Below are 21,057 nucleotides of genomic sequence, written 5' to 3' on the forward strand. Positions count from 1 at the left end.
GCCTGTGCTGCTGGTCGGTCGCAGGTCTGCCTACCTTGCAGCGCGGGCGGTGGCTCTGCTCTGCCCCTCCTCCCATTGTGGTGACGTGTCTACCATGCCGGCGGGCCCCTGGGCCTGTTCTGCCGGTCAGTTGCAGGTCTGCCTACCTTGCAGGCGCGGGCGGCGGCTCTGCTCTGTCCCTCCTCCAATTGGGGTGACGAGTCTACCACGCCGGCGGGCCGCTGGGCCTGTTCTGCCGGTCGGTCCCTTTTTTTTTTTTTTAATATTTATTTATTTATTTATTTTAGTTTGTTTTTGGCAGACACAACATCTTTGTCCAGGCGAGCGCACTACCGCTTGAGCCACATCCCCAGCCCACCATTATTCTTTACTAGACAAGAATTACGCTATGTGGAAGTAAGGGGGTTAATGATGACTATTTGTAGACAATATAATATTCACCTTGAAAGGCTAAAATTATGACCTGCAAAACTGTTAGAAATAATTTTTAAATTTTCAAAAAAGTAATACAGTACAAAGTTAATATACAAACATAGGTAGTTTCTTATATACCAGGAACTAACACTTATGACATTGAAAAGAAGTCCCAGCCAAAATGTAAAAAAAAAAAAAAAAATGGGGCCGGGGTTGTGGTTCACTGATAGAGTGCATGCCTAGCACAAGTGAGGCTCTGGGATTCAATCCCCAGCACCACATGAAAATAAAAAAGCAAAAAAAGGTATTGTGTCCATCTACAACTAAAAAGAAAAAATAAAATTTAAAAAAAATATTCAGGGAAAACTAAACAAGGAACATGCACAAAAAAAAAATATTTAGTGATGGGCTGGGGCTGTGATGGGCACTTGTTTAGCACTGGGTTCAATCCTCAGCCCCACATAAAAATAAAAAAATGTTAAAAAGGTATTATGTCCATCTACAACAACAAAAAATATATGTAAAAATTAGTGATATAAAGGAAAATTTGAATAAAATGGAAAGAACTCATTTTTCAGAAGAAAGCAATATTATAAACATGTTGATTCTTCCTAAAATTATAATAAAAATCCTTAGGAAACATCTTTTGTTTGTTTAGGCCCTAAAATTCCTATGAAAAATTAAAAACGTATTACAAAGTAGAAACATCTTCAAGAGTTCTTTGTATCATATACAAAGTTATATAATAAATGAAGAAGTATGCAGCAGGAATAATTATTAGAAATAAATACCGCTCATAACTTAAATATCTACAGGACCAAGAAGCCAACAGAAATATATTTAATGAGCCAGGTGGTAAAAAGCAACAAGAACTGGTGGGGGTTGTGGCAAACTGGAGAACATAAGCTTGTTATAAGAGAGCACATATCCAATGAAACCCTAGATGATCACTCTCAAAAAACCAGGCTCAGGATTAATAAATGATCTGGGTTTAAGAAAAATCAGAAATTATGCTTTTCTCTGATATCTCAATCTTTAAATATTGACTCAAATTCATAAAATGCACACACATTTGTCTATGCGAATGTATGCATATAGAATCTAATGGATGAGCTTGACTTTCTGACTGCTGCCAAAATTTGTTCTAAAATTATGAATGTGGAAAAAGTAGGCTAACTGATCAAGAGAAAATTGTGAAAATGATGTTAGGACAATGGGTCAGATAATTGGGAGAAAATAAATCTGAAGCTGAAAATATTTCGTATACTAAAATTATTTTTAGAGAGAAAAATTTAAATGTACAACAACAAGTCATAAATATAACTGAAATAAATAAGGGCAAATAATTTTTATAATTCTGGGAAGATAAGTATCTATGACAAACAAAAAAACCATAATGGAGACCACTAATATATTAATTACCCTTATAAAAAGTTCTCTTGGACCAACAACAATAACAAATCTATAATACTAGATTGAAAAACAAATAGAAAACTGGGAAAAAAGGTTGCAACACATTAAAAATATTGATACTATTAAAACTGCTTAGAAACCAATAAGAAAAAGATAAATATTATAATGGAATGAACAATTCAAAAAGAATAAAGATGATTAATAAATTTAATCATCTTTAAATTTAGAAAAGATCTACACATATGCACTAACAACATGTACAAGAATGCTCATTGCAATGTTATTTGCAAATAGCTCAAAACTGCAAAAGAAATGTCACACAACAGTTAAATAGATATATAAATTATAGTATATACCTACAGCATTTATCATGAAAATATAAATTCAGTAATAAATACACGCATACTTCTGCCATATGCAACAACACATACTATTTTCACAAATATAATGTTGAAAAAAAGGGCAAACACAAAAGAAAACATTCATAAAAGTTCAAAAACATCAGTGGCTCAGGAGGCTGATGTTTTGAGGTTGGAGGGTCCCAAGTTCAAAGCCAGCTTCAGCAATTTAGCAAAGACCAAAAGCAACTTAGCAAGACCCTCAAAATAAAAGATAAAAAGGGCTAGGGATGTGGCTCAGTGGTTAAGTACCCCTACGTCCAATCCCTGATACTTAAGAAAAAAAAAAGTTCAAACATAGGTAAAACATTCTACGGTATTAGAATGCAGGGCAGTGGTTACACCCAAAAAAGGAAAGAGGGTAATCGGGAGGTCACAAAGGGAGAAGGGGGTTCCCTGAAGTGCTGGTAATGTTCCATTTCTTTACTGGGGAACTGGTTCAAAGGTTGTGTTTACTTTGTGATGAATATAATTTACTGAGTTAGACACTTATAATTTTTCTCACTATGTTAAGGCAATAAAAGTTTTTTAAAAAGCCATTTGGGGAAAAGAAAAACAATGAGTAAAACAAAAAATAGAAAACAAACCAATACTACATGCAATTTTACTACTCTACTAAATCTATGTCTGACAGTGTATATAAAAGCATTCTCAGCAATCACCTTTCAGCACTACATCTTTCTCTCTAGAACTATTTACTAAACTGACTGTGTTGCCTCCCATGCTCTAAGGTCAGATTCTCAAATAATATAAAAACATTTACTTTTTCTCTAACAGCCTGATCTTGTTTGCAAAAAACAAATACCCTACCTATATAACATTACATCACTCATTCTTCTCAATGCTCCAGTTAATAAATAACATGGTAAGAGCATGTCTATACAGTTTAGCAAAATAAATTTTACATGTTGGTCAAAGTTTGGTAAAACACTTGTAACAGGGCCACTGTGCCAGTTAAGATTAGATTAGAAAAGGGGGAATGAAGAAAAGTGAAGCAGGATAGGAATAGGAAAGACAGTAGAATAAATCAGATACAACTTTCCTACGTTCATATAAGAATACACGACCCGTAAATTTCCCCACCACGAACAACCACAAGAATGAAATCCCAATTAGAATAAGTTATACTCCATGTATGTATGTCAAAATACATTCCACTGTCATGTATATCTAAAAAGAACAAATAAAAAAAATATTGGGGAAAAAGCAGTACAGAAATATTATCTTGGGATGGGGTTGTAGCTCAGTGGTGGAGTGCTTGCTAGTACATGTAAGGCACTGGGTTTGATCCTCAGCACATTAAAAAAATAAATAAAGGTTTTGTGTCCATATACAACAAAAAAATATTTAAAAAGAAATATTACCTGTTGCTAGCTGTATTAAAAATAAGCATAACTATGTGTGTATATATCTGTGTGTAAAAAAGAACTTTTATAAAACTAAAACAGTAAAGCTTAAAATATAAGAAAGAATAACAAACCTATACTTTGCTGTTTCCATTAAGCCACATGATCTAAAAATCTATGAACTTTACCATAGAGTTTCACACACAACAATGCAAGGGAGAAGCAAGTTATGGTAGTGGTTGGTGTAAAAGTTGAAAGTATTTTAGCCATTCTCTGAAGATAGGTCCCTTAGTAGTATTAAGTATGATAATCACAATGATAGTAATAATACATGAAAAGATAATAATATGTGTAGCTCCAAATATAAGTTACAGATTAGAAGAAAATACTGCAAACCACATATCTGACAAAGGATGAGTATTTATAAGTATTTATAAGGGAAACTATAAACTTAACAGTTAAAAAAATACAAATTAGAAAATGGTCAAAAGTTATTAAAATATTTCACCAAAGGACATTAATGGCAAATAATAGTATGAAAAGATGTTCAACATTATTATCCATTATATTGTGGACATTAAAGCCACAATGTAATATCATTACATATCTCTGAGAATGGCTAAATTGATTTTCAAAAATGATAGCACTAAATACTGGCACCAAATGTAGAGAAACAGAATTGTTCACATATTACTGGTGGAACCATCAAATACAATCACTTTGGATAAGTTTGGCATTTTCTTAAAAACAAAATAAAACAAACAACTAAACATGCAATTATCCTATAACCCAGCAACTATACTCCTGGGCATTTATCCCAGAAAAATTAAAATTTATGTTCACATAAAAACCAGTATATAAATGTTTATAGCAGTGTTAGTTATAATAGGCAAAAGCTGAAAACAACCCAGATATCCTTCAGTGAGTGACTGGTTAAACTAAAAGTGGTACATTCATATCATGGAGTACTACTCAGTAATAGGAATGAACTACTGATGTATGTAACAATTTGGATCAATTTCTACAATATTAGTGCTGAGTGAAAAAAGCCAATCCTCTAAAAGGTTACATACTATTTAATTCCATTTATATAACATTCTTAAAATGACAAATTTATAAAAATGAACAAATTGGTGGGTGCCAAAGACTTGGAAGGGGATGGAGTGGGAGGAAAGTGGGTAATTATAAAAGGGCAAATGAGAAATCCTATGGTGTTAAAAATGCTCTGTATCTTGACTACATTAATGTCAATCAGCTGTGTATGATATATTACTGTCATTTTGTAAGATCTTACCATTGAGGGAACTGGGTCAGGGTACTAGAATCTCTCTATTATTTCTCACATTTGCATGAGTCTATAATTTTCTCAAAATTAAGTTTAATTTTTAAAAATAATAACTGTGTTGTGTGCTTGAGGATTGCTTCTGTTCGAAAAGTAACCTAGAGCCTAAGAGACAAAGTTGCCTTTTTGCATCTCTTGCCACTGCTGGAAGTGTTTATTCCCAGTTATCTTTCCCTACCATTTCCCCCACTGTCACAGAAGCTCAGTATTATCATATGTGGACCCAAATCCACTGCTGTGTTGGCACACCTAGGTTGGTCCCATCTCTATTGTGTTTGTTATGTCAAAAATTGCCTCCCCCATTCCTATATAATAGGAACTCCTAACTCCCAACTTCTTATTGCTAGGATCTATGAAGTACATTTACTCAACAAACTCTCGTTTCTGAAGTAATTAATACAATATTATTGTTAAGTATTATATTTAAATTCAAGTTAAATTAATTAAATTTCTTAAGATAAATCAAATACTAAGTTATAAAATTTGGAAGGCCATAAATCATTATAATATCTAATATTTTTTTCAATCCCTAAGAACCAACTTTTGCCCCTTTGAGGGCAATATTGCCCCACTGAAAATGCATTTTTAGAAGGAGATGCTTTCTTTAAAAATTAAATGAAAACCTGACCATCAAACCAGGAGGATAATCTTCTGGTTTAGGGGACTGAGTGCAGTCATGTGAGATTTCCCTATATTTTTAGGCTCTTTTCAACCCTGAATTTTCATAATATTGTTACTCAGGATCCTTTAAATAGAAGATTCAAATCTCTGTTCTCTAAGCTAAATTTTTCCTACTTACTGGGTTCTACATTTTCCAAGTCTAAGGGAACAATTATGAAATATCAGTAGTAAATTATAAAGAATGGCACACAAAACAGTTCAGTGTAGGTTCAAATAACATTTGCCACAATGTTTACCTGACTCAGTTAATAATATTCACAACCACTGTCTGATAACATACAAGGTATAAATGATATTACATTTTTTTATGGTGAAACTTGATTCTGGGAGTACTAGATGAATTCAGGATCTTACATCAATTGAAGGTACCACTCTGCATTAAGCCATTGCCAAAGTTGCCCAACGTCTGCCCCAGGCCATTTTCTCTTACTTTAGACCCAGTGAGCTGATAACCAGGAACTCTCAATTAGTCCTTCCATTAGGTAAAAAGAAGGGCTACCCAAAGAAAGCCAGTCCTAAGAGATCAAAAGACTGTAGTTTGGGGCTGAAGTGTGGCTCAGTGGCAGAGTGCTTGCCCCTCACATGTGAGGTACTGGGTTCGAGCCTCAGCACCACATGAAAATAAATAAACAAAATAAAGATATTGTGTCCATGTATAACTAAAAAATATATATTTAAAAAAAGACTAGTTTTAGGTCCTGGTCCTAATGTACTATAAGAATAAAAAATTCTTTTTAATTTTTGAAAAAAAAAAGTCAAGAAGTAAAGTTCTAAAGATCATTTGGTCCACATTTATCTAATTTTTTTTTTTACTCTCTACAACACCACAATCAATATTAAGCATTCATTGTGCCCTTACTAATAATGTGCCAACCTATATCTTAAGTTCTAGTTACATGCATTATTACGTTAATTCTCACAATATACTACAGTGGTAAGTATCATGATTATCCTTATTTATAAATTAAGAAATGGAAGCTAAAGGATACTAAGAATGTGCCCATGTTCAAACTTTCTTGTTATTCACTATATTAGACTGCAGTATGTAGCCCTCCTTTTACAAAGTACCTCTGGAGAAAGAACTCCTTATTTCCTGAGGAGGTTTACTTCATAGTGTGGTGGTAAAGAGAAAGGAGTTTGAGGTCAGCTGGACCCACACAAGAATTTGGTTCTACCTATTGTTTATGAGCAAGTTAAGTAATCTAAGTGTCTTCATCTAGAAAACAGGAATAAAAATGTCTTCATGTCTTCATACTGGGATGTGGGGATTAAATGTGATCATGCTTCTGGGGTTGGGGTTGTGGCTCAGTGGTTAAGCGCTTGCCTAGCACGTGTGAAACACTGGGTTTGATCCATAGCACCACATAAAAATAAATAAATAAAGGTATTGTGTCCATCTTCAACTAAAACAAATTTTTTTAAATGTAATCATGTTTTAAAAAGTCTTTAGCTTTAAATAGTGGTACATATTAAATAGTAGCTATTCACATAATGGTACATATAGCCTCTCTCTACAAATGTGCATAATAATCATTATTTTTAAAAAAGGAACTAAAATTACTGGGGACAGGGAGTATATAGGAACTCAGTATCTTCCATTCACCTTTGTTGTGAGCCTAATACTATTCTAAAAATAAAGTTTATTAAGTATAAAACAAATAGCCAGAAAAAAATGAGGGAAAACAATCATACATTAAAAAAATTAAAGCCAATTTTCTTTCAATTGTTAATGTTTTAAGAAACTGATTATTTCCATGATTGGTAGGATAAGATGAGTGATTTCACAGAATGATAGCAGGAAAATTGTACAATAAGTATCAAGAATCTTCAAAATGCAACAAGTTTGTGAAATATATAGTGTATATGTGCATATGTGTGTGTATATATATATTTATATGAGTGTGCATGGTATAAGTATATCAACTATGTACAAGAAACGTTTCTTGAAGCAATGTTTATAATAGCAAAAAATTGGAAATAGTTCATATCCGTTTACAGGAGGATGTAGATCTATGTTTATTAATGTGACAAGAGGGTCATGATATTTAAATTATAGGGAAAAAATTGTATGTTATGTCTACAATCAGAAGCTATTTTTGTTTTGAAAAAAATGCAGCTTTATGTTTCAAAAAATGGCAATGGCTTTGTATAGTGTGAGGATCAGGAAAACTTAAATTAATGGGAAGGCTTTGGGTTTAAACAACTTTTATTTATAAAATCAATAACCAAAAGACAAACATGTGCCCTTGCATAGCAATAACCACATGTAATCAGAGTGCTCATTAAAGATTTTACCAAAGTAATCCTCTTTTTTTCAACCACTTCAATACTCTGAGGTCCATAAACTAGGAAGTCTGAGAAAATCTAGTATTTGTTCCTCCATCTGTCTATAATTTAGACAGAGATGATCCTCAATTTCCCAGGTACTGACCAAACTGAAGTATCTTTTTCTATAAAATGTAATGAGATAAATATAATAAGAATCAGAATCTACAGCAAACTGAATCCTTTATTATGTGAACATGCTTATGTGTGGGGAAAGAAAAGACATTGGGGGTAATTCAAAAAATATCAAATGATACTTATCCTTCTCTAGGAAGCAGATGCTTGAGGGCTATCTATAACTAGAAATAAGGTTACATCACCAATTCATAGTTTTTTGAATATAACACAGTTCTGTTAAGTTTAAATACATAATAAAACAAAGGATTATTATTTCTACACTGTAAAAACACAATGGAAACAAATGTATCTCATAGAGCTAGACACAGTCTACTTTGTTATTGACGCTCATGTTTTATATATCATTGTTGTTCCTTGAGCTGTGATATCTGCAGATGTAATAATTTTTTTTTGAGAGAGAGAGAGAGAGAGAGAATGAATTTTTTTAATATTTATTTTTTAGTTTTCGGTGGACACAACATCTTTATTTTATTTTTATGTGGTGCTGAGGATCGAACCCAGCACCCCGCGCATGCCAGGCGAGTGCGCTACTGTTTGAGCCACATCCCTACCCCAGATGTAATAAATTTGCCTAATAAATTCTTTATGGTTTTTATCTGCAGGAAAACTAGACTAATAGATGCACAGCATTTGGATACTTTGCTCCCCCGCCCCCACCAGGGGGCTCACAACCTGACTAGCTGTGAAAGGGAAGCCTTGAGGAAGAAGGGCCAGGTATACAAAATTTTTTCATGGCATGGCCTTTATGTGATTTGTGTCTATGTTCTGTCAGTTTTGCTTGGTTTCCTAATTTATTGGTTAGCATCACAACTTTTTAAAAATTGCCTTTATGGCAGAGGACTCCCCCCATCTTATTCTCCACCCTTGGCAGGAATGGAAAAAGCTCCCTTACGAAAGGTAATCCTCCCCAACCAGCCCTAACAAAATAGATAAGTACTTCTGGATTTTATCATTATATTTTATAATACTGTTTCATCACATATCTCTCCACCTCTATCTATTCTTCTATACATCCATCAATTCATTTTTATTGTTTTTGCATTGCAAAGGAAAATGTAAATATTAGTACACTTTCCCATAAAGATTTCATAAACATAATATTGCTTAAAATAAAGCTTCCTTTCCCAAATTTTGCTTACTATTTTCTAAGCATTTTAAAAGCATGATTCTCTGTGTCACAATTGCATAACACTGTGATGTCAGAAAACTATAATCTTATATAGTAAGGAGGGGAAAATATTTTATTTTCATATGAATAATATAAGTTTCACATGTAGCACATTCATTTGAAATCTTTGTCATCAAAATTTACACATTATTATTATAGTTCCTATTTGTTTATGATGAAAAATTCTAGCTAATACTTTCCTATTCAGTACTTCCAGGATACTATGCAATTTAATTGAGGAAGAAAGGTGAATAATTACCTTCTAAACTTATTTTAAGCAAAGAAGGCCTTCTGTAGGTAAATGTTTTCCAGCTTAATGATTTCTTAAAATCATCTCTTTACATTTTATTATAATAAACACTTTACCATATCAAGGCTGTGTTTCTACTACTTTCTGTCTTTAATTTTAGAAGCAAATATTTATATGTCCAGGGAACATTTCTTTATGAAAATCAATCACTTTAAATACATACAAAAAGATTCCAGGAAAAAAAAAAAAACATGAAAAAATAAGTTTTAAAGTTCAGATTTGTTTGAATTTGGAGGAAAGCTTTCAGGTAAACGTTAATATTTGCTAAAGACAAAAGAAGCCAAAAAAAAAAAAAAAAAACATGCTTGTGGAATTCCTCTATTGTCTTCAGAACATTTACTTTAATAATCTACATAATATACTTGTCCATTATCCCAAATTCATACTACGGCCCTACCCTTTCCATGCTGGATGAAATTAAAATCAATCTAATATTTAATTCTTACTTCTCCAAAGAGTCCAGTCTGGATTCAGGCAATCTGAGTCCCATGTGAGTGATCCTAGGTACTTCCCTAATCTCCATGAGGCTCCTTTTCTTCATCTTTAATTTAATAATCTCTATGATGGTCTTTACTGTTTAGGACTTGTTTCATCATTTAATAACCTTTTTAAAGGGGTATTAAAATGACTAATCAAAGCACAGGGAGTAATACAATTGTAGTCCTTCACAAATACCAAAAGGCCTTTGGTTTGTTTCTCTACCCTTAAGCAGGAAAACTTCTTGGCAGCAGATGAAACAAAAGAATGGGTGCAACTTAAGCTATCTCATTTAATTTTTTTCTAAACTTTATTTTCTTTTTTCATAATGCTATGTATAGCTTACTATCAAAAGAATAACTGATAAACATTCATTATAAATGAAATAGTAGGAAAGCACTAAAACAAAACAAAACAAAACTAAACTAAAAAGCTAGTATACCACAAGGGAAAACATCCAATTTCAGATGTAACCACAATGCAAGCTAAAGTCTAATAATAATGATAGCATTAATAATAATTAGGGGTCTGGGGTGGTGGCTCAGCAGTAGAGTGCTCACCTAGCACGTGTGAGGCACTGGGTTCAGTCCTCAGCACCACATAAAAATAAATAGATAAAAATAAAGGTATTGTGTCCAACTACAACTAAAAAATATTTTTAAAATAGTCACTTTATCAAAAGTAGCTCCAAAAGAGTTGGGAAACTATATTTGAATAAAACCAATAAACAAAAAATTTGCACATCTGTAAAATATGTGCATTCTAGGATCAGCAAGATGGTTGCATAATAGGATGTTTAGGCAAAAACCAAACAACTACATAAAGTCAGAAAGACCAAAGACACAGTAAAGCCATCAAGAATATGCTCCCAACACTTCTATTTTATTCATGTTCATCTTTTTAAACTCTTCAGGAAGCAGCTTAACTAATTAAAATTACCCAGAAACAGGAAAAACTAAATAGCAATGAGAGCAAAGTCCTAGGTCCAAATAAATGTGACATCAGCCCCAGCATTTTTGACATATTCATGGAAGCCAGCCTCATTCAGGGTAAAGAATCTCTTGAATATGCTAAAGTTATTCAGATAAAAAGGCAAGATTCAATTACAGATAATAACTCTTGCAATATATTTACACTTCAGCTTCTAAAAATACTGTTTTCCAAAGGCTTAACTGCTTTGTAGAGTTCAAAGTGTCACTTTATATATAGAAAATTAAGTATAGAGTATGAATATCTACACAACAAAAAATATCTCCTCAAGCCCTGACCAATCTGAAGTTTCTCCCCTTTTTGGGCAGTCAAGCATATTTATCAATCAGCCTACTCTTGAGTGGATGACCATTTTCAGTTATTTTACAAGGTAGCATCTAAAATATACACAACAAACGATAGATAAATGGTCTTAAGAGTAAGGAGCAGAGGATCAAAAAAAAAAAAAAAAAACAGTTCAAGATCCAGCACCATCAGTAATCTGTTATTTCATCTAATCCAACCACTTACCACATTGGCCTCAGTTTACTCATTTGTCAAATGATAATACCCCCTTTACAGGGTTGTTCTGAGTGAAAAAATTAGAGAATATATATTTAAGTCTTTGAAAGAGTTAAAAGGCATTATAACAGATTACATTATTAGTAAAATTTTAAAATTCCAAAAATTAACCCAACTTCCTTTTGGTACACACAATTGAAAATTCTATTATGTTCTATTTTAAAACATATTGTATACAAGAGTATACCACACATACACACATACACACAAAAAAAGCAGTAATCATTTTTAACAGACCCTGATATGTACCACTCGTCTTAAGAAATGGAACATAGTACTAAAACCTAGAGGATTCCATTCCATGTGCCTGCCTGTTCTGTCATACTTGTTTTCACTTACTCTACATCATTCTAAATTTTGTGCCAATCACTTCCTTTCTTTTATATGGTATCACATTTATATGTGCTCTAATCTCTTTTTATCTGTCCATCCTTTTATCTTCCTTCCATCCATCCGTTCTGTTTTCTGAATTATATCTATATTTATATATATATATATATATATATATATATATATATTTATATATTATATATATATATATATATAAATGCTAAAATACTTGTCCTTCAATTTCTATATTATTGTTCTCAGAGCAATTTTTGACATTATTATCTAATTTGTAACATATTTCAATGTTAAAAGAACATATTATACCCAGGGAAAGCAGAGAAAATTAGGTACAGTAAAATTATTAATCTGCCCCATTATTTGATAATGAATGAATCTTTCTATAGTCATTCTGAAAGTAAAGCAAACCAATTACTGTCTCAGAACTTTATAGCATATTCTTATATTTAGTTTTAATTTAAATGAAAACATTTCTCTAATGCTAGGAGCAAAATGAGTTAATATTTTTATATTGATTTTACATAGCTGGTATTTTTTGCTTTAATATCAAAGGGGAAAGAATATTAAAGAATACAGGTCACACTTAGAAAATATAGTAAAGCTAAAAAAAAAATAAAAGAATACCGGTGATGTAAAAGTCCCAAACAATATTCAAATATTTCCTTAAAGGAAAATAAGAACAAATTAAATAAAAAATATCAAGAGAAGTAATGTTTTTCTTTGAAGGGATGGACTGTCAGAAAATAGCCAGATTATGGAATGTTCTCATTAAAGATGGCAGCTCCTGAAATTGGTAGTTAGTCTGACACAAATCAGTCCAAATACAGCATTCACCTTAGCAAGTGGTGGAAGAATCTCCTTGCATATCTGCTGATCTGGTCTCTATATTCCAAAATAGTTGTATCCAGAAGTGGTCGTGTTGGAGCATAGAAGGTTCCAAGGCTTGCCTCAAGCTGTGCTGTGGAATTCAAACATAGCAGCACTAAAACAAGTGAAACTCCTTCAATTACAACAGAATACTCATGTTTGCAGTCAGTCAGGTTTTTCGAACTTGGATGAAATGTGAGCTTGTTGCAGGAAAGATGAAATTAAAATATGACAGCTGGTACAAAAACAAACCTGTGTATAAACTTTCACTTGAGGCAAAGCTGACAATGACTCTGAGCAACAAAAAGCTGTCAAAACTGAAGAAATCCATAATGAACCAACCTCTCACCACAAATGGGTAATTAAAATAGTGACTCATCAAAGTTACACAGTTTGAACTAGTATTTCCTGTAAAATCAACTTGCAGTGTGCTCAACATTTACTCTTTTTAGCTGAAAAGAGAAAACTAACCTTTTCACATGGGAAATTGAAGTCAGCATAGTAGAAATGGTTTTTAAAACAATACAAATAAAAACAACAATACAATTAAAAACAGTGAGACCACCTCTCTACAACAATTTTAACAGGGCTGTGAAAGTCCCTATATTTTCCTAAATCCTGTCCTAAGCAACAAGATTCTTGGTTTTGTTAGTGAAAACTAACACCCTGGGAGAAGAAAGGAGGACTGAAAAAGCAAGTTTTGATAAACAAGGAGGACTAGAGATTAGGGGGAAAATACACATTTTGATAAACAAGGGGGATAGAAAATAGGGGGAAAATGCAAAAAATGTCTGGTCTTCTATCAAGGCATGCCTATGGGACTGTGCTTCAGCCCAGAAATACCTGAAAGTTAAGTAATTACCATAATGGTGAGAGTATGTGTATGTATGAGAACACTACAGTTCACAGTTAGACTCCTCTGATTTTTTTATGCTGCCAGTACTGGGTTGAATAAACAATTCATTATTTAGCAAAACTCTTTAGTTGTAGGCACATTTGTGTTTGAAAGTATTAAATTCCTCATCAGAGTAATTGCTATGGACTTGGCTAAGCTGTTAGTAATTTCTTTTTTTAATCATAAATCTAGACAGTAAAGTAAGATGAACTTTAGAGGTATTTTCTTTCAAAGCAGCAGTCAATTTAGATTAAAATTGAATATAGCAATGCTATTGTGAAAACAAGCCAGATTCTCTTGCCATTGCTTGTTTTCTTGACAGCATGTTTCGTACATCTGAAATGTTCGAACCTACATGGAATACTTGTAACTCCCAGCACAGTTATAGATTCATTAGATATCCCAGCTTGATGTTTAAGGCAGAAATGAAGATCTCAAAGATAACCACAACATGGCTACAAATAAAAGAGCTCACTGGGTTCCACTAATAAAAGGAAAACAAATTACCATGTCAAATTTGTTAGCTTCAGATAGAATAAATCTCAACAGAGAAGAACTCTGAATGTTTTAGAAATGTGTTTTGCAGTTACTTAGGGGGAAATGCACATATCTACTTAAAATGTACATATTCTGATAACCCAGCATCATGCAAGCATTTTATTTTAATAGGCTACTATCATAAAAGCTTTTTATTTCCCTATCTCCCCAATATGGTTCCTTGAAAATATCCTTTATTAGAGCAAGAATCTGATAATGCCCATTTGTGTATTCCTTAACAATATTTTTTATGACATAGTAATCTTACAACATAAATTCACTAGGTGCAGCAATTTCTCAGTGTCCTGACAGTCAATATTTTATCTTTTCTACTTTTATACTTTTCTTCTTTAAGTATAAATTTAGGGTCTCTTATATAGATTTTATGTATCATCATAGGCTTCTTTTAGGGAACGTGTTTTTGTTATTTCTTTTTATGTACCCAATTTTGAGGTCTTGGGAGTATATCAATACTAATAAATAATTACTTGAGATAGTTCTGCAGGCAGAAATATTACAGCAATATATCATACTCTAATAAACTTGGAGTTAAACTTTCTTTTTTATTGTTACTAATACTCATTGAGTACCTTCTGTGGGCCAAGCATTGTAGAAGACAGTGAAAGTGTATCTGTTGTGGGGAAGCGATGTAGGGATTGCATCCAGGGCCTCGTACATGCCACACAAGCAAGCACTCTACCACTGAGCTACATCCCCAGCCTTTTTTTTTTTTTTTTTTTCAAATTTTGTTTTGAGGCATGATCTGGCTAAACTGCCCAGGAGGGCCTCAAACTTGCAATCCTCCTACTTCGGTATCCCTAGTAGCTGAGAGTACAGGTGTGTACCATCTCACTTGGCTTGTGGAAGGAATTTTCTTAGTGTGGAAACACTGAAATCTTCATGTATGGGTTTGCACTACCTCCAAAAAGTCCATTCAATTTTTATTAAATAAATCATTATTATGGGATTTCTGTGAGTTTGCCCAAGACCCTGATACAGACTTCCTGAAGAAGTATGTTATTACTGATTATTCTTCTCTAAAACTCCTAAGATGAAAATTAACCACAGAACACTATCAAAATAAAACTTGCTTACTTTGGAAATGTAATAACAATGTAGTAAAAAAATCTATAAAAATGCACAGAAAATAGTAAGAAAGAAAATGTAAAGGACCTTTTGACATATCTTGTTTTTCCTAATTTCCTGTCTTATTACTTATGGTCAATTTCTTGTTGGCCATGATTTCCCACCATTAATATCAATGCTTATCACAAAGATGTAAATGAAGTTGCAAATTTTTGATGCAATTTATATTACATAAATGAATACCTCATAAAAGATTTATTACATTATTGTAGGTGACATATCTTGTTTGTTTGTTTTTTTCTTTTTAACAATAAACATCTAGTATCCCTATAGGCAAAGTTACTTATTGAGTAAAGGTAGGAAAAATCCAAGCAGACAGAAAGGACAGAGGTGTCAAAAGCACAAGTTTGAAGATTGAAAACAAGAAGGAGCAATTCTGCAATACAATTCTGACACACACAAAAAGTGAGTGTTAATGACTATTGTCTGGACAGAGGACTTGGATGTGAGGAAAATAATATTGATGTCTAATATGAAGGAGTAATAAAGGCCTTTGTTTGAGGCCCTTTGTCTACAGACCAAGAGAGTACATGAAATTGCTGATCAAAGTTTGAAATCTGAGCATATTTCACACTTAGACTGAATTGTACAATGACTGCATTGTGAGTTCCAACACAAGCTATACAGAAAAGTTGTTCTTTATGTTGACAAATACCACATAGTAAGTACTACATGGGAGCAATTATCTGCTATCTAATCCTTTCAGTTTTAATAGAGAATTAACATTTTTGTCTTTCAATCTCCAATAACATCACTCAAAAATGTCTTAAAACATCTAACTCAAAAAAAGTACTTCATGTATATACAAAACCAATTTGTGAAACATATTCAGGTCTGACCTTCTCTCTCTGGAGTAAGTCTTTGTCTAAGGAGATGGTTCACGATGGCACTCATGCTGATAAAGCACTGCTGGCCCAGGGTGTCCCAGTTCATACTGCTCAGGATGTTTATTGCTTCATAGATCTCATCACAATGAATGTACTGGAAGACAATATCTACTAGGCCCAGTTGTCCCTGAGTGAGTATGCCTGCCACAAAACATATAAAACTAGGTAAATCTTTTAAAATACAGAATAACAAAAACAGACTTAACTTTCCTATAAAGGAAAAATTTTTAAAAAACATTAAATATTTCTTGCATTAAGTGCTAGTATATGGGACTAATCCCCTTCTCAACCAATATTTTCTATAAAACATCTTGGTACAACAGGAACACATTTATCCTTTTAAAATGAAAGAAAATTTACTTTTAATTCTAGAGGACCAAGAACATAAAAAGAAAAGTTCAGGGGAAGCTGTCTGTTCTGGTCTTTTAAAATTGTCTTTTAAAAGACTGATCTCATTTGAAACTAACAATTTCTGAGTGTTAAATGACAATAAATACTAGGGCTTTAAAGCATGTTTCTGTTTTGTTTTTCATCTTTTGAAAATGGCTAGCTATAAAATCTTTTTTTCTTTAGCCGATGTTTACTGACTTTAGCAATTCTACAATAGCTTCTCAGTACAAATAATCATAAAGCTAAATGAGAAAATGTGTGTAAAATTACTTTGTAAGCTATAAAGTATCATAAAATATTATTGCAATTCTTTTTATTACTATCATCATCACTTAACTGGGCTATTTATAGGTTGTAGGATTTTTTTTAAATTAGTTAATGAGAAAGATGCTGAAATTCTTCACACTAACTTCAAGTCCCATCAAAATAAAAATTTGTGCTATATCTAACAGGACTCAACTTGATAGGGAATCTGGGGAATTGCCCTAACTATACTAAGCAGTAAAACTTTACTATTCCTTTTGTGTTGGTACAATCAACAAATATAACTATCCTAAAGTCTCCATGAGCCTGCAGTCAAGCACTGGAAGTTCTCATAAATCAAGGTGGCTACTTGGCAGTAGATATTAATGCAGAGAACTTTTGCAGGAAGCTGAAAATACCTGAGATTTGTTGATTCTATCCCTAAGCAACACTTCTATGAGTAGCAAGAGAAAGAACTGATCTGTTGGGGGTGGGGAGAGCTAACATAATTATGATCAAATAGTTCAAAGACAACAAAATTGAAAAAAAAATGAGGGAAAAAGATGCATAGGATGTACAGAGAAACAAAGAATGATTCCAGACTTTGCATGTAAAATTATGCAAGCTAGAAAACAACAGGAAGACATTTTTAAAGTATTGAGAATTAAAAATAAATTAACCCAGAATTCTTACCCTTATAATAAAGGGCTCAAAATTTATGAAGAAACATAACAATTCTTAAGTACACCTAATAAACTGAGCTCTGAAATAATAAAGCAAAACATGACAGAACTAAAAAGAAAAAAATTAAAATATGTAATTATGGTTAGATATTTCAGGACTGCTTTTATAAATCAAGAGATCATGTAAACAGAAATTCAGGAAAAATATAAAATACTTGAAAAACACTATCAATGAATTTCATCTGACATTGATAAAAAACACTTTACCCAACAATGAAATACACATTCTTTTTGAGGGCCCACTGAATATTAACCAAGCTGAGCATATTCTAAATAATAAAAGAAACTTTAATACATTTCAAAGTTTTGAAATCATGAACAGGTTATGTTCTCTAACCATAAGAGAAATAAATTAGATATATATAACAGAAAGCTATCTGGAAAATTCACAAATATTTGAATAACCTATGGGTCAAAAAAATCACAAAGTATATTAGACATTATGTTGAATTGAATTAAATAGAAATATAACATAAAAAAACTTTGTGAAATGTAGCTATGGTTTTTAAAGGAAAATTTCTAAGTGTTTCAGTTAGAAAAGAAGAAAGATCTAAGCTCAATAATCCAAGTGTCCGCATTAAGAACCTAGGGAAAAAAGAACAAATTAAATCCAATGTAAATAGAAAGAAGAAAATAATAAAGCTAATACATAGAAAATAATGAAGAACAATAAAAATCAAATAAACTTGAAAGCTTTCTCTTTGAAAAAAATCAGTAAACTGAGAAAAAGAGATGATACAATTATCAATATCAAAAATAAGAGCTATATAACTACAGGCATTTAAAAATAGGAAAGAGTATGAGTAAATTTATGTAAATGTAGCTTAAATTAAATGGATTCCTTGAAAGACCCAAAATGTCAAACTTCACTCAAGAACAAACAGGGGCTAGGACTGTAGCTCAGAGACCTTGGTGTTTGATCTCTAGCACCTTTTCTTCCAAAAAGAAAGAATAGATGACTTGAATGGTTTTTATATTATTTAAATTTCAATTCATTGTTTTTTTTTAAAAAAAAAAACCTTTACACACACACACACACACACACCTTTAACTCTGCATATGTCCAGATGCCTTTATTGATGAATTCTATCAAACATTAAAAGAAAATATGTACTCTGCATAATCCAAAATACAAGAGAAACAAATACTCTTCAATTTATGAGATTATCACTATACCAGCTCTAAAAATGACAGACATTAAAAGAAAATAAAATAATATTTCAATATCCTCACAAATAAGCATAAGATTCCTTAGCAAAATATTAGCAAATCCAAAAATATATAAAAAAGATGTCATAAACAAATAACATTTATCCCACAAATGTAAGATCACTTAAGCATCTTAAAACCAATCAATATATTCACCACATGACCATATTAAAAAGAAAAAAACATACTTATTTTAACAAATACAGAAAAAGCACTTGAAAAAGTTTCAAAATTCACTGAAGATAATACATCATAGAAGCCTATAAATGGAAGAGGAATTCCTCAACCAAGAAATATCATAGGTAGAATGAAAGACTGAATGTTTTCCACCTAAGACAGGAAACAAAGCAAGGATGTCATCTCTTAGCACTTCTATTTAATACTGTACTTGATGTCATAGCTAGTGTAAAAAGTGAGTAAAATGAAATAAAAGCATACAGATTAGATAAAATGTAAACAGATTTTGAATCCAGTTGTCATGATCATTTATGAAGAAAATCCTAAGGAATCTACACAAAAGTTATAGCAACTAAGAATGAGTTTAACTGGGTTCCAGAACACATGGTCAATATTTTAAAAATTGATTTCTACATAATCCCAGAAAAATGATTAAAAACGGCAATTAAAAATACTATTACAACATTTTTCAAAAACATGAAATACTTAAGGATAAATTTAACATAATATGTACAAGATCTTTATGTTTAAAACTATACAACATTGCAGAAAAAAATTAATGAATACCTAAATAAATGGAAAGAAACTAAATATTATTAATTTGTATTCCTACTCAAATTGATATATAGATTCAACACAAAGTAAATCAACATCCTAGTAGGTCTTCTTGTAGAAACTGCTAAGCCAGTTTTAAAATTTATATAGAGATGCAAAGGATCTAGAGTAGCCAAAACAATATGAAAAAGAACAACAAAATGAGAGAACTAACAGTACCTGATTTCAAGATTTCCTGTAAAATTACAGTAAGTAAGACACTACGCTTAAGTATAGATACGCAGCTCAGAGGAAGAGAACAGACTCATCATAAACATACACATATGGTCAAGGTAATTCAATGTGAGAAAAAAATACTCTTTCCAGCAAATGGTGCTGGAACAGCTGAGTATTCATAATAAAGAATTAACCTCAACCCATAACTTTATCATACGCAAAATATTTACTTGAAATAGACCAGAAACCTAAATCTAAGAGCTAAAACCATAACACTTCTAAAATAAAACAAAACAAAATCTTTGTGAGCTTGGGATAGTATTCTTAGATAGGACATGAAGAGCAGAAGCCATAAAATAAGGAAGTTTACAAATTGAACTTTCATTAAAGTTAAAAACTTCTACAACTCAAACCATACTGTTAAGAAAATGAAAAGTAAACTATAAACTAGAAGAAAATATTCATAAGTGTCTTACCAAAGCCTTTTATTCAGAATATGTATTAGAACTCTAATAAATCATTAAGTAAACATCTAATTAAATTTGGGCAAAAGATTTGAAGATATACTTCCATCAGAGAAAATATACAGCAATAAATATATGAAAAGATGTTCAACTCCAATAGTCATCAACTACCTCACACTCACTAGAGTGACGAAAATTTAAAAGGCCATTAATGTCAAGTGTTAGTGACTATGTGGAGCAACCAGCGTGTCCATAAATTGCTGATGGACATGTTTTAGTAAGCTTTTTCGCCACTGTTATAAAAGATCTGCCCAGAACAATTGTAGAGGAGGAAACGTTTATTTGAGGGCTCATGGTTTCAGAGGTCTTAGTGCATAGAAGGCCAACTCCATTCCTCAGGGCTTCAGGTGAGGTGCAACATCATGGCAGAAGAATGTGGCAGAGGCAAGAGGCCACATAATGATCAGACAGCAGAGACTCCACTGGCCAAATACAAATATATACCCCACAGCCACACCTTACACTTCAATTACCACTCAGTTAATCCCTACCAGGGGATTAATTCACTGATTAGGTTAAGGCTATAAACCGAAATGATTATTTCTCCTCTAAACCTTCTTGCATTGAATCACACATGAGCTTTGGGGGGACAGCTCATATGCAAACCATAACAACATATTAATGGTATAATCACTTTATAAAAAGGTCATTTCTTTTAAAGTAGCATATGACCTAAATATTGTATACTTCTAGGTTTTCCCCAAGAAAAATGGAAATGTGTCCATACAAATATTTGTACATGAAAGTACATATAATT

General features: G+C 32.2%; 1 protein-coding gene across 16 annotated transcripts in view; it reads right to left on the reverse strand.

Moving 5' to 3' along the window:
* Wdpcp (WD repeat containing planar cell polarity effector) overlaps positions 1–21,057 on the reverse strand; it is a 521,998-nt gene that overhangs the window by 191,108 nt on the left and 309,833 nt on the right. For all 16 annotated transcript variants that reach the window (XR_011704348.1, XM_071601637.1, XM_071601635.1 and 13 more), the window contains 2 exons: positions 16,196–16,384; positions 12,746–12,869 (listed from right to left, as the gene is read on the reverse strand). Coding sequence is in view for 15 of the 16 variants with exons in the window: in XM_071601637.1 (XP_071457738.1) it covers positions 12,746–12,869; positions 16,196–16,384 (313 nt within the window). In the remaining variant the exon portion in view is untranslated. The remainder of the gene's footprint in view (positions 1–12,745; positions 12,870–16,195; positions 16,385–21,057) is intronic.

This window comes from Marmota flaviventris, chromosome 14 (assembly GCF_047511675.1).
Source record: "Marmota flaviventris isolate mMarFla1 chromosome 14, mMarFla1.hap1, whole genome shotgun sequence".
NCBI classification, from domain to species: Eukaryota; Metazoa; Chordata; class Mammalia; order Rodentia; family Sciuridae; genus Marmota; species Marmota flaviventris.